This window comes from Toxoplasma gondii, chromosome XII (genome assembly GCF_000006565.2).
Source record: "Toxoplasma gondii ME49 chromosome XII, whole genome shotgun sequence".
Lineage (NCBI taxonomy): Eukaryota > Apicomplexa > Conoidasida > Eucoccidiorida > Sarcocystidae > Toxoplasma > Toxoplasma gondii.
This window is the reverse complement of record NC_031480.1, coordinates 5775799-5789229: the sequence shown is the minus strand read 5'-3', so window position 1 is coordinate 5789229 and position 13431 is coordinate 5775799. Positions and strand designations below refer to the sequence as shown.

The 13431-nt window shown below is 53.1% G+C and overlaps 2 protein-coding genes across 2 annotated transcripts; one reads left to right on the top strand and one right to left on the bottom strand.

Moving 5' to 3' along the window:
• Nucleotides 1–1071: 1071 nt before the first annotated feature.
• Nucleotides 1072–4168, top strand: TGME49_278882 (GDA1/CD39 (nucleoside phosphatase) family protein). The gene has a single exon (XM_018781825.1). The coding sequence runs from the start codon at nt 1181–1183 to the stop codon at nt 3269–3271; it is 2091 nt and encodes a 696-aa protein (XP_018635110.1). The 5' UTR covers nt 1072–1180; the 3' UTR covers nt 3272–4168.
• An 81-nt stretch (nt 4169–4249) lies between these two features.
• Nucleotides 4250–12947, bottom strand: TGME49_278890 (hypothetical protein). Its single transcript, XM_002370551.2, has 9 exons — nt 11766–12947; nt 10820–10987; nt 9865–10292; nt 9265–9381; nt 8614–8763; nt 7927–8015; nt 7570–7678; nt 6750–7181; nt 4250–5931 (listed from the first exon to the last, which is right to left on the bottom strand). Exons 1-9 carry the CDS (start codon nt 12586–12588, stop codon nt 4936–4938), a joined length of 3312 nt encoding a protein of 1103 aa, XP_002370592.1. The 5' UTR covers nt 12589–12947; the 3' UTR covers nt 4250–4935.
• Between the last annotated feature and the right edge of the window lie 484 nt (nt 12948–13431).

Sequence of the window (13431 nt, the reverse complement as noted above, 5' to 3'; positions counted from 1 at the left end):
TGACGAGTGCATGAACCCGCAAATGCCTGTTTCTCAAGGTGTCGCTGTCGCTGCGTCTTGTATCTTTCTTCAGAAGGCAAACGCCTCGTAATGCCACGCGTGAGGGACTATATCATCGGTTGAAGAGCTTTTGGCGACTGTCGCAGCAACAGCCAGGGCCCGATTACGCTTTGGAAGGCTGTTCCACCAGAGTCCGCCTTCTCTATCTTTAAACAAACTTCCGTGACTTGTAGTAGCTCTTGAAACCGTATGTGAAAGTTTATGCCCTTCTACGTGGTCGGCAACCTTTGAACTGCACCCCTGCCCAACTCCTAGCTCTGCTTGCGCCGCACGTCTGCCTTCTCCATTCCTCAGCTTGCTGAGATGGACGTAGAGAGAATTGCTGCAGCACCGTGCAGATGGCCTCACCGTGGTCAAAGGATATTCAAAGCTGTGGCCTGAACCCTGTTACTACCGGGCCTCCCCACTGAACAAAAGGTCCCATGTGTGCGTTGACGCTGCAAGTTATATGATCGATCTGTCGAGCACCCCAATTCTCATAGATCCCATGGTCAGTGACTCAGGATGTCTCGATATGGTTTGAAAATGCTGATCCACGTATTTCTCCCAGGATCCGGCTGTAGTAGAGCCTTCCAACAGAATGCGACGCAAACACTCAACCACACATCGCTCCCGCCGTCACGGCAAATCACTTTTCAACATGTCCACATTCGGGAAAACTCCGCGAATCCCATACCTTTCCCCCGAAGCGAGCTCTGTCGAAGCACCTGTGGCCTGTCGTCAACATTTGGTCACTTGATTCATTTTTTATGACGGAAGCACTCGAATACAACACCGGCGCTATCTCGAGTTAGTTGTGCTCAACTACGCTGGCCAGACTTCGAGTCGTCAGTGGCTAGCCGAGCCTGCGGCTAGCGTTGACTTTGGCAGAGACTGACTGTTTCTACTCCTGTCTCTGTCTCGCCTGTTTACAGGCTAGCGGCGTGCAGGCTGCTCCGTTCCCGGCCGAAAGAAAAAGTTATACTGAGTGGATCGCGGCTTGAGGTTTCTCACCTCTGTTACACTGAGTTACTCACGTGGAAAGTGTCCCTTAACAGGTCTGATCAGCCACTTACACGTGGTATGCTGCCCTCACGGGGCAACGTGAGAACTGCATCTCGTCTTCAGTCTATCAACGGTAATGTGGGATCAGCCTTTGTGTCATTGCAGTGAGCCTGATTTCTGTGCCGAGATGAACCAACACCAGGTCACCATCATTTGGGGTGTGCTGGTGGGGTTTTCTGTTTTTGTTCCAACGTGTTCGGCAGGGGTTACATCCACACTATCGGCTACCAGTTTGACGTCAGGTAACTCGGGAAACCATGTGAATCAGAATGCCGAGCGGAGGAATGTCGTACTGACCCAGAACCTGCCTGCAAGTGCTGAACAGCTTCCGGCGGAGTTCAGTCTGGGAAGGAAATCGTTTCAAAGCCTGGCCATGTCATCTGTTGCTCAGATCCAAGAAGGTCGTCATGCACTGCATCAACTGAAGGCGTTAGAGACGAATTGCCGCCACGCTACCCAGGCAATAGTTGTTATCGATGCTGGCAGCTCCTCGACCCGCCCCAATATCTTTCTCATGCAAACGTTATCGTGTCCTTTCCAACAACGCACAGTCATTCCACATTCCATCCGCCAAATTGCGACAGGCATGCGGCACACTCGTCTACGCGAGGTTTTAGAGAAGTGGCTGGATCAGTACGCAGGCGAAGGTTGGGAGTCACGCAGTGTTGACTCACGAATTCTTCTTCGATTCTTTCGCCGGATGCTGCAGACAGCAAATGAGTTCTTTGGTGCTTTAGAGGAAAATATAGTGGGTCTGTTCGAGACACATTTGTCAGATGAGGAAAAGGTCCACGTCAAGGCTCTGGGTGTGCCCGTCGTCTTCTACAGTACCGGTGGCGTGCGTGATTTCCACGACTGGTATCGCGATGGATTTTTTGTCGCTCTGCGACACTCCATCAACAACTTCTCCAATAAGATAAGTTACAAGTTCTTCACGAATCCCGAGCTCACACGACCCATTACTGGAGCGGAAGAAGGTCTGTATGCATTCCTGACGCTGAACCATTTGACACACAGGCTAAAGGAAGAGAGCTCGTTTTGCGATCGTGGAGAAGGTGACTTCAAGACGTGTCGAAACGATTTGGCGGGTGTTGTAGAGTTTGGAGGTACGTCCGCCCAGGTTGTCTTCCCCCTTGCGCCGACAGACGTTTTGCCGTCTTCTGTCAAGGCCGTGAATCTCCAGCGCGAGCGCTTCCTCCCCAAGAGATACCCCAGTGCAGACGTCATTTCCGTCTCGTTCATGCACCTTGGCGTGGACAGCTCCACGGGCCTCTTTCTGAAGCAACTGTGTAGTGACGAGGAGTTTCTCATCGACGGCGTCTGCTACAATCCGTGCTTCTTCAAAGGCTACCAGCAGGCCTGCTCTGCAGGTGCAGTCTCGATCAACCACGTGGACGGCACCGTGACTGTGAGTGGAGACATGCGCAGGAACAAGCTGAAGCCGATCGCCACGTACTGCTCAGAAACCAATCCGGAAATTGGAATGAAGGCAATCAACGAGCTTCAGTGCCGCGAAAACAAGATCGATCCGCAGCACCCGTTGGAAGAGCGCGTCGCGATCGAGGGGTGCACGAAGATTGTTGGAACTGGTGACTTCGACAGGTGCCAAGAGCAGGTCGAAAGAATTCTCATTTCGCCAAAGTATCCGTTGCCGGCGAACAGCGAAGCGACGTCCTCCGGCTTCGAGTCTCTCGGCCAGGTTTTCAAGTTCGTGTCAACAAATGCTCCGATGGTTGTCACTGGTTGGGCAATGGTAGCGGCCATCCGTCTGCTTGTGAAAGCAGGAGTGTTGAGTTCGTCGTTTTCTGGTGGCTCTGTGGAGCTGGAGAAGGCATCAAAAGCGTTTTGTGCGGCTTCCGTAAAGGTTTTGAAAGGGATTGGGCCTGTCCTTTACCTTCCAGACAAGTTCCAGGAGAAGCTGAACTCGCAAAACCATGACATCTGCAAAACACTGGCACTCAACGCAGCGTTGGTGGCGCATATGGAGGCAGCCGAGAAAGGCCCTGTCTCCATCAGCTGGGAAAAGGGTGTCAAGGACGAGAAAGGCCAGCAAGTTGCAGAATTGGGTTGGCAGGTGGGAGCAATCTTACAGCAGGTTTTGCACGTCCAGCTGTGGAGTAACGTGGCGTATGAGACCGGCTGGACCCACAATTTGTCATTAGAATAGTCATATCATGGCTGTGGATTAAATCTGGCTTTAGTTCACTGTCCTTGAACGGCTGAATCTGAGACCCCCGTTCCGAGGGAGGTGCATGTTGAGGTCTTGTTGCCTGTGCAACAGGTCTCCAGATATATTTTGAAAGTAGAGAGAAAAAGAGGTGTTTCGAACTCAGTGATTTCTGACTGTTTCTAACGTGTTTTTTCCCGTGATGTACCGTTTTTGTCAACTGACTAGCGGGGCCGTGTGGAATTCTGTCAGCTAGATCTCTGGTATCAGGTGCAGGAATGGGAGCTATGGTTGCGGCCTAAGCAGTGTCCATTCCGCCTTAGAGCTATGCCTGCCTTCACCAGGAGACCTTAGGAGAGTTCAGTCTCTCTCAGTCTGGTAGTGTGAATTCCTCTCTGGGCTCTCGAGGATGACTTGCGACCATGATAGTCCTGCGTTGCCAGTTCGAGACGTCGACCTGGGATGCCCCGCAACCGTGTTGCTCTAGCCTAGAAAAACTGGCTGTGTTGCGCGACTCCTCAGGGACTCGAATCGTGCGTGTACGGTGATGCAGATTTTTTGTAGAGTCATGACAAGCGTGGAACACTGCTGTGAAAGTTCGCCTGCTTAGCAACTGTCTGCCATGTGCTGCGTTTTACCGTCAAGCTTGGCGTTGGAAAGGGGAGCTTTTCCTGCCTCGCCGAGGTACCTGTTAGGTCCCCGTGACCACTCTGCTTTCCAGTTAACAACTATTCACACGAACGACGTGCTTTTAGCAGACCAGGAATAAGAATTGCTCCTGGGGCTGAGTGTCACTGCATGCAATTGGCAACCAAGGCAGAGGGGCGTTAGGCGAGGAAAATTGTGGATTCACGTCTCGCCACCAGTCTGCGTCTGAGTTGAACTGTATACCTGTCGGCGTTAACCCGCATCTCTCAGGAGTGCAAATTCTCCGGTCGATCCGAAGGTCGATCATTTATGCTTCGCTCGTCCGCGACGCACGTCAAATCACCCTTTCACAGGGAAAACATAAACAGCCTCTCCGCAGCAGCCGCCCCTCCAGTGGTTACTTTCGTCGGGATTTTGGCTGCATCGCTTTTCGAGACAAGAAGTCCCTTCTGGCAAATTAGGAAGCAGGAGGCGACTCTCACAGAGAGTTCGCGCGGCATTTAGTTAAGCAAACTCAGCTTGCGACCTTTGAAAAACAAGGGCGCATTCCACAAGTTAAAGCCAACTGCAAATCTCGTTTCTACTTTACTGCCCGCTTCAACCCCCCACCACTCTACGGAACTCACTGCTAAATCGGAACCGTTGAAAAACAGAAAAATCGAATCGTGCTACACGTTGTTGACTTGATCACTCAGTCCACGTGGATGTGCAGAAGCTCGTTTGTAGAAAAGCTCTCCAGCGCCGGCAACGATATCCACCCCAGCAAGCAAAACTCGATTTTCTAGTATGCTTTCCCTTGACGCCAAAACCGAGCGCGAACGCGTCGTTTTCAGGGCCTTCCGCTCAATCCCACCCAGCGCTTGACTTCCTTTATAAGTATATATATATATATATATATATGTATATATTTACACGCAGTTGATTTACATATATAGGTGTACAGACATACATGTCAACTTATGAATGCCTGTGTCTCTACATAAGCAGTCGCGAAAAAATGCCGCACTTTCAACTGCCTACTCGTTCAGGTAGTAATGGTAGCGGGGCTGATGTGACCCTGCCTGGTCTGCTTGCCCGCGACTTTGCAGGTCGGCGTGATAGAAGAGCACGAGGAAGACGAGGAAGTGGAGAAGCACGAAGTAGAACAGCGCAAAGAGCCGAGTGGCTCGGCACGACAGCAGCAGCCTCCCCCAGATGACGACGATTCTCTCGGCCCCGCTCAGGGTCTGCAAGCGAGACAAGAACGCGTGTTCCTCTCTCCCTTCTCTCAGAGCGGTGAAGCGCGCATCCGCGGAACACACATCTGGAAGCAGAGAAAGCGACGACGGCGCGATCTCAACTCCCTTCTTTCTCCGGCCCTCCTCTCTGCGGCGGGGCCCCGCGCCTGCGAGGCCATTCCAGACGCCCGCTCGACTCGCATCGACTTGCTCCTCGTCCGAAGACGACGGCGAAGTCGCCCCCCAGTCACTCTCCATTTCGTCTGACGACGCGGCGCCTCCGAGGCCTGCTTCCTCGTCGTTCTCCGAAAAACGCTTCGGCGCCGAACCGGTGCCTCCTGATCCGGACGAAGAAGCAACGCAGGCTTTTCCTGCCTTCTTTCTTCTCGGTCCCCAGTTCTTCTTCTCTCCCCAGACGCTCGCGGCCGTCTGTGTCGCCGCTCGCGCCACGCCCTGGGCGACCGCCAGCAGGCCGCCGACGAAGTCCTGCCGTCTCTCTTCTGCGTTCCGGGGCCTTCGCCTCCGCGAAAAGGCCTCAGCCCCGCTCCTGTCTCCTCCCTCGCGCACATTTCCCCTTGCTGGCACCTCCCCACCCGCCAAAGAGACCGCAGAGGCTCCGGAGCCAGGGTGGCCAGCAGGAAAGACGGGAGCCTGGACGACGGACTGCTTGTGCAGCAGTGGCGCCTGCGTCTCTCTGCTCGGGGGAAGTGGAACGCGCCCATGTGCAGCCTGCGATTTGAGGTGACAGACCTCCTGCTGCTGCAGCGACAGCCGTGACTTGGTCGCCTCCAGCTCCTGCACCACACAAAAAAAAGACTCGGAAAGGACTCACGGAAAGGAAACAGGATCTGACCGTTTCATCGAACACCCAGAAGAGCCACCCTGTTTAGCTGAAACTCAAGTGAGAATCAAAACGTAGAATCTCCAGAACGGATCCGAGGGTTCAATCGCCCGGTTAGAAACGGACAGACAGCCACGGGATAGACGAAACGAAGAGGGAAGAAACTCATGAGGACGATGGGGCCTACAGTCAGAACGCGACCAAGAGCGCTTGACTGCAGACCTCTAGCTCAGCAGAAAATGCCTTGATTCGACGCATTTCCAGGATTCAAGAACGCTCCTAGAAAAACATCTTCGTGATCGCACACGCGTCGACTCGCTGTCTGTTCTTCCGCAGGCACCCATCCCACCTTGACATGGAAATAGATCACTTCACCCCACCACTGTCTCTGTTCACTCTCCTGTCCTGGGACCTCCTTCCGTCTCCTCCTCTCTGCTTGTCTGCATCTCTTTCTCTCTCCTCCGTCTCCTTTCTCAACGCGTCTCCCGGACTCTTTCGGAAGTTTCCCCCCAAAACACGCTGCACCACTCTCCCGTTTTCTTGCGGTCTCTGCGGACAGATGTCAACGTTGAATTTGTGTACACGCCGTGTCTGGCGAGCTTCTCCGCTTCTTCTTCAATCTGGACTTCTCCCTTCTGCCCGTTTTATGGCGCCAAAGAAACACGATACAGAACACCTTCCCATCCTGACGAGCGCCGACAAACTCGATTTTTCTCGATTGAGTCGCCTTTCTCACGACTTTGCTTTCTCTGCGTTTTCGCTCGACTTTTACCTCTTCAAGCGCAGCGACGCGCGCACGACTCTGTTCTCGCTGTCGCAACAGAACTTGCAGCATCGACGGCAAGGTCCGCGCTTCTCTCTCCCCGCCATCGCGGTCTTCTTTCTGTGTGAAGATCTCCTCCTCTCCGGCTCGAGGACCCTTGTCGCCGAATCCGTCTCTCACCCCCTCCGACTCAATGCGGTTTTCGAGAGCGCAGACGACTTCTCTGTGTTGCTTTTGCTCGTCTTCGATGCGCCGTTTTAGGTCTTCTTCTCGCTGGCGGTGTTCCTTCTCTCGTGTCTCCACCAAAGCCTCGAGCTGTCCAATCCGTGTTCGCAGACTCGCCTCAACAGACTCCGCGTCTTGAGGCAGAGACGAGGCCGGAGTTGCGACGACGCCACCCTCCAGCTCGCGCACCCGCTGTCGCAGGAGCAGGAATTCCTTCTGGAAAAAAGAGCGGGGGAGAAGTCCAGAAGCAGGGTCATGGCAGACGCGAAGAGTCTCCAAACAGACGTAGAAGAGGAGGAACAAGTGTTGAGAATCGAGAAACAGAAAAACGTCGTGCAGCAAGGGACAAGCTGAGATGGAGACGCACGCCAAGTGAGACAGAAAAGCTGCGATACGAAACCGAGAACGAAGCACCGAGAACGGGGTGGAAAGCTGAGGAGGATTCAAGACTGAGAAGAACAGAAAACTGAGAAGAGAACACAGGCAAAAGGCAATGAAGGATGAAAGCCGGAGCGCACCTCTCTGCGGCTTCGTGTATGCATTCTGTTGACGAAGCGGTGGTACGAAAAATGCCGACTTCTTGTTTCTCAAAAAATCTGCTCACCTCTGTAGGTCGCTCTCTAAGTGCCTGCTGCAGCTCCGCGACTTGGCGGGCATGCATCTGCACTTCTCTCTCTCGTTCGGCTTGCCTCGCTTTCTCGTGGTTCTCTCTTCTGCACAGAGAAAGTTCACAAAAGAGCGCGAAGGCGACAGCGGGCTCAGAAAACAGACGAACACATTCCGTGAAAAGTACCAAGGAGACGCTAGGCGGAGAAGACTCACAAAAACAGTGACGGGGAGATAGGAGCCCCCATGTCTGCACGGCAGGAAGGAGGGACAGCAGTGCCGCGTCCACCCCCAGAAGAAACACGAGGTCGATAGACAGACAACGGAAACATACAAAAGGAAGAACAGTTCTTACTCCCTCTCCGCTTCCTCCAGCTGACACCGAAGTCGCCGTTCTTCCTGCTGAAGTGCTGCAATTCTCTGTTGCGCCGCTTCCAAGGCGCGCTGTAGGAGACAGGAGACACACTCGCCAAACTTGCCAACTGAAGGGCCTTCGAAACATCTTTTCAACATCGGAAGGTGTGGAACTCAGCTGCAGGATTTCAGCAAAGTGGCTCTGTGGACGAAACATCCTGGATTTCTGAAAAGAGATAACTTCTGAAGAGACGAAAAATCGCAAAACACCCGATGAGAACGCAGGGTCTCGACACGGATGGCTGTGTTTGAGCAATCCAGCAAGTCCGAAGATTAACGACTTCCCCTTTTAGGAGACGCTTCCTCCTCTCGCGAGTTTTCTCGGCTTCGCCCCCTGCTCAGAGGAGTCCTTCTTCCCCGCTGTCGTTCTTCTTTCTTCATTCTGCTCCCACCCTTGAAGGCGTTCGCTCCCTTCATACCGCCTTCACATCTGTCCCCTCGACCTCCACGTTCTTTTCTGATTCGCCAGAAACGCCCTGCTCGTCTCTTTCGTTTCGCTCCTTTCTCCGCGTTCGTTGCGACCTTTCTCCTGCGTTGTGTCTCCTTCTCTGTCGCGCCCTCCGCTTCTCGACTGGTCTTCTTCGACTTGCTCGCGCGGCTCAAGACAGTGGCTCGTCCCTTTCCTCACCAGATGCGTTGCGCTCTGCTGCGTCGCACTGCTGGCCCCCGGGAGGGCAGCAGGCGCGCGCTCATGCCTCTGCGCCTCGGCCAGCTGCGCATGCAACATCGCCACCTCGCCTGCGAGCGCGGCGCACCGCTTCTCAGACTGCGCCTTCAGCTGAAAACAAACGCTGAAACTTCTGACCGCCAAACCTCTCACTCGCTGCGCCAATCGAGTCACACCCGAGGGGACGAATGTCGGCCTCCACACACACCGACGCACCAGCACAGCTCACGACACAGGCAGATCAGAGGAACGCCGACACGCAGCTAGCCATCTACATCCAGAAGCCTTGCTTTCTTCTCGCGACCGACCAATCAGTCTACCTCTCTGTCTCAACGTAGGCTTGCATCCTGCATCTAGCCATCCCTGCTTCTCCACCGACCCCCCTATCTCTCCACCGAAACATCGCCGCTACACCGCTTATGCACGGTTTATCTCTGCAGATATACATATATATATATATATATATGTATTGCATACATACGTAGACAAGAATATGTGTGTAGGAGAGGCACTTTGGGGTGGACACAAGGGTGGGTGTTTCAGGGCAGCGGAACACGGTCTTGACTCACTGCAGTGGGATGCGAGAAGATGCTGAACAGGCAGATCGCTTACTTGCAAGAGCTGCTGCTGCCCGTCGGCGACTCTGCTCTCGAGCAAGAGGTTTCTGTTCTCCAAATCCTGCGTCGTCTGCTGCAGGAAAGCCGTCAGCTGCGCCTGTTCCTCCTCTTTCTAGACGCACAGCGAAAAGACAACGCTGACGTCGAAGTGAAAAAACAGGAAAAACATGCGGAACAGGAAGAAGCAAAGACCTCTGGGTGAAGAGGCAGAGAATGGAGTTTGTAACCGGAAAAGCACTCCCAGAAGTGAAACAGGAGACAGCGAAAAACAAAGTCTAGGAGACGGCAAGGCCAAAGACATCCCTGAACGATTGATAGAAAAAAAGCGAGAGTGAACGTGAGAGAAAAAAAGAAGTTGAAGAGAACGCCTGCGTGGAGAAAAGAAGGAGCTGAGGTGAACAACTCGTCTCTCTCTCTTCTCTTTCATCTCTCTACTCTTGTCAGGTGAGCAACCTCCCTGTCTCTTTCTTCTTCATCTGTTCACCCCACTCTCCCCTCTTCCCTCTCTGACTTCTGCACTCCCACTGACCACTGCTTTCATTCTCCCCGTCTCTTTTGTTTTTGCTGTCTTCCCTCCCGGCCTTCCTTTTCTTACGGCTCCGATTTGTGCGCGAAGTTGTTTCTCTTTTTCTTGGACAGCGAGTTGAACTCGGTGGTCGAAGGCTCTCTTCTGTTGCTCTCGTTCTTCCTCGAGTCTCCTAACCGTCACGGCCTGATTCGTCAGAGTTCTGAACTCTTTCTCGAGGTCGCTGATTTGCTGTCTCAGCAGGACGTTTTCGCTCTCGAGCTCCTCCCGCAACTCGGCGCTCTGGCGTCCGAAGGCATCTTGCAGTCTGCTGTTCTCTTCTTCGAGAGCCAAGCGCGCTGTCCGTTCTTCTCTCAGTGAATCCTCTGCGGTCTGCAGACGAGCACTCAGCAAGCGCTGGTGCTCTTCGTCGACCAGGGCCGCCTCCTGCGCTGCAGCTGCCGAAGAGAGCGCGGCGGCCGCGTCCGTCTCGAGGCCTTGCAACACTCCTATTAAATCTAAAAACAGAAGAGTCCGGAGAGAAAAGGCGGTGACCTTCCAGGAAAAAAGGGAGAGGGAGAAACAGAAAAGACAGGATGTAGGCGACAGAAAGGACAGACGCGACGGAGAAGCAGAAACAGTTGAGGAAGAGACCTAGAGAGCAGACGAACACGAGAAGAAAGAGACTCAGTCGAAGACGATGCACGGAGTAGTGAGAGAGGACGCATAACATGGAAGAGAAAGAGAGGAGAAAGAAAAGGAGAACGAAAAGAAAGGAGCAAAACGGGAACACAGAAAGAGAGGGACAAGAGAGAAGAAACAGGCTCGAGAGCGAACCACCCGGTGTGACGCCGGGAGACGGTGGAAGAGTGGAGAGAGAGAAAAAACAGACACAGAAAGAGACAAACCGAAAGGGTGCGCAGACAAGCGCAAGCGTGAAGACAGATCTGAAAGAAGAAGGGAGACAAGTGCTGTGAGAAAAGAAAGGCCAAACCTTTTCTGGAAGAACTGTCGCGAGGGCCTCAAAACAAACGCAGGCGCTGACCTGGTTGCTGAAGAAGAAGCTGAACGAGAGAAAGAAATGTCGCTTCTGCGCCTTTAGCTCTTCGCGTCAGAGAGTCGATTTCCTGCTGGTAGGCTCGGAGCAGGGTGTCTGTACACTGCAGCTTCTCGGCTTCCGATACTTCTGCAGACGCTGCGAGGTGGCGCATTTCTGCGGAAACACGAGGCGAAACAGAGAAATCCACTGAAACTCGACAGACAAGTTTTCGCAGAACTCGAGCATCCCCCCCCATTCGCATTCACACTCAAACATTCGCAGAACCAGACGTATCTCAATACGCACATACATGTTTACATACATACATATACATGCACACTGAGACACGTAACTGTTCGGGGGGATATGTAGTCACGAAGACACAGATGCGCAGCGCGTTGGAGAAGAACAACGTATATATGTGCTCAAGGTTTCCCCGCTCGTTCTCTTTAGCTTTTGTCCAGTGTAGCATGGAACACAACGAACGCGGAACAAGTCAGACGAATTTATACACTCAAATATAACGGATACGTGTACCTTTCTGTCCCAAGCTTTATACACATATAACTGATAATCCTCTCCTTCTCTGCAAAACTATCTACTTCGATATTCAAATACGAATATACATATATATACATATATATACCGGATACGTCTGTCTTCTCTCATCTGTCTATATTTTCACATGCACACGTATATCTATCTATCTATCTGTATGTATATATGTATATATGTATGTATGAATATCTGAATGTATGTATATATATATGTATGTATGAATATGTGAATGTATACGCCTGTGTCTCTCTGTGCCGCTGGTCTTCGAGGAGAGACAGACGGTGTTGTGAGAACTCAAGTTCTGTAGCGCTGGCAACCATCGAGCGTCTCTCCCTCGGCCCGTCGCTGGGATCACTGGTGTCCTTTCTCTGCGGCGGGGGAGAAGAGAACTGACTTTTTGTGTCGCTCGCGAGTTTCTTTCTCGCCTCAACCGCTTGTTTCTTTGCGCGCTCAATTTCCTTTGAAAACATCGCGAATTCTCCCAACTGGCTCCAGACCGACACCCAGGCCTGGACCGCCTCTCCTCGCTTCGTGAGTCGACGGCCTGGAAACGCAGAACCGCCAGCTGCAGAGAGAGAAGAAGAAGGCGACAAAGCAAGAGAAGAAGAGCGGAGGGGAGGAGCAGAAGGAGGGAGAGGAGAAGGGAGCGGAGGAGAAGAAAGAGAAGACGAAGGGAGCGGAGCTGCAGAAGAAGAAAGAGAAGAGGAAGGGAGCGGAGGAGAAGAAGAAAGAGAAGGCGACGCTGTGGGGGGAGGGTGAGAGGCTGCCGCCGCGTCTCCACTGAGAGTGTTTTGCGCTGTCTCTGCAGATTCGCTGAGGCACTTGAACGTAATTTCACCTGAAAGGGGAGACGGCGAACTCGGTTGGAAAGAATTTTGCGAGTCTTCCGCCGAGGTATTTCGGAGGGGAGAAGCCGAGAGAGCCGGTGAGGCCACAGAGGCAGCCGAACCGGAAAGAAGGGCACCTTGAGAAGGAGAAGAAGCAAGAGGAGGAGAAGATAGAGACGAAGAAGACAGGGGAGAACTTGCTAGATTGGCAGACGCTGCATCGTCAGAACAGACCGGCTGCATGGGAGCAGAAGAAGGAGGAGCAGAGGAGACAGAATGGACAGAAGAAGAAATGTTTGCGTCCGAGAGACCTTGCGACGACTCGGCAAGGTCGTCGCGCTCTGCCCCCTGGGGGGTACCTTCCCCAGACGGCAACACCGGAGACGCCATTTGAAAACAAAGAGCGAAGAAGCCGAGGAAAAGAGGAAAAGAGGAAGGAGACAGAGGTGAAAAGGCCAGACAGGCCAGAGAAGGACGAGGCAAGACAGAGGAAGAGGGGTGAAGAGGAGGCTTCTGAAGAGGCAGGAAACGAGACAAAGACTTCGACTTGTGTTTTGGTGGAAGCAAGCGCAAGGGAGAAGGGGGATGAAGAAACCTTCTTTTTCTTCTATCTCTTCTCTTTCTGCCAATGGCTCGGACGGCCAAGTCTGTCCTTTCGCAATGAAAAGGTCTCTCCGCTGTACAGACGCCTGAGGTCCTCCCGCCTTTTTGAACGCGCGTGCCCTCCACAGCGTCTTCACTCTTTCCAGCAAACGTGTGAGGAGCGAGGCGAACGCCGTTGAAACGAAGGAAGTGGAGTGCCTTTTAAGCGCAGGTCTGTTTCTCTTTCGGAAGAAACTAAAAAGGCATCTCTCTGCAGGGGTGACCCCCTGCGCCTTCTTCTGCCTTGGAAGAGAAAAAACTCCTGGTTTTTCTGCAGGCCTCAGGCGTCCTTCCCAGCAAACGCCACACAGTCAGCCTTTACACACAAAAGCGAACAGATTCAGACCTGCACAGAAGGTATGTTTTCGCGCTCGAGAAGAATGCAGCGGCTCGCGCCCACCGGCCAGCTGTCTCATGTCGCCATGTGTGTACCGACTCGCTCGAGAGCATGCAGAGAAAAACAGCCAGATGCCGCCACAGACAGATATACAAGTACACCGAACGTACGCGTTTAACGATGTGACGAGAAGGCATGCTCTTTGCTAGCGCCTCGCCTTCAGTAAAAATGAGGTACAGACGCGGTGGATATGC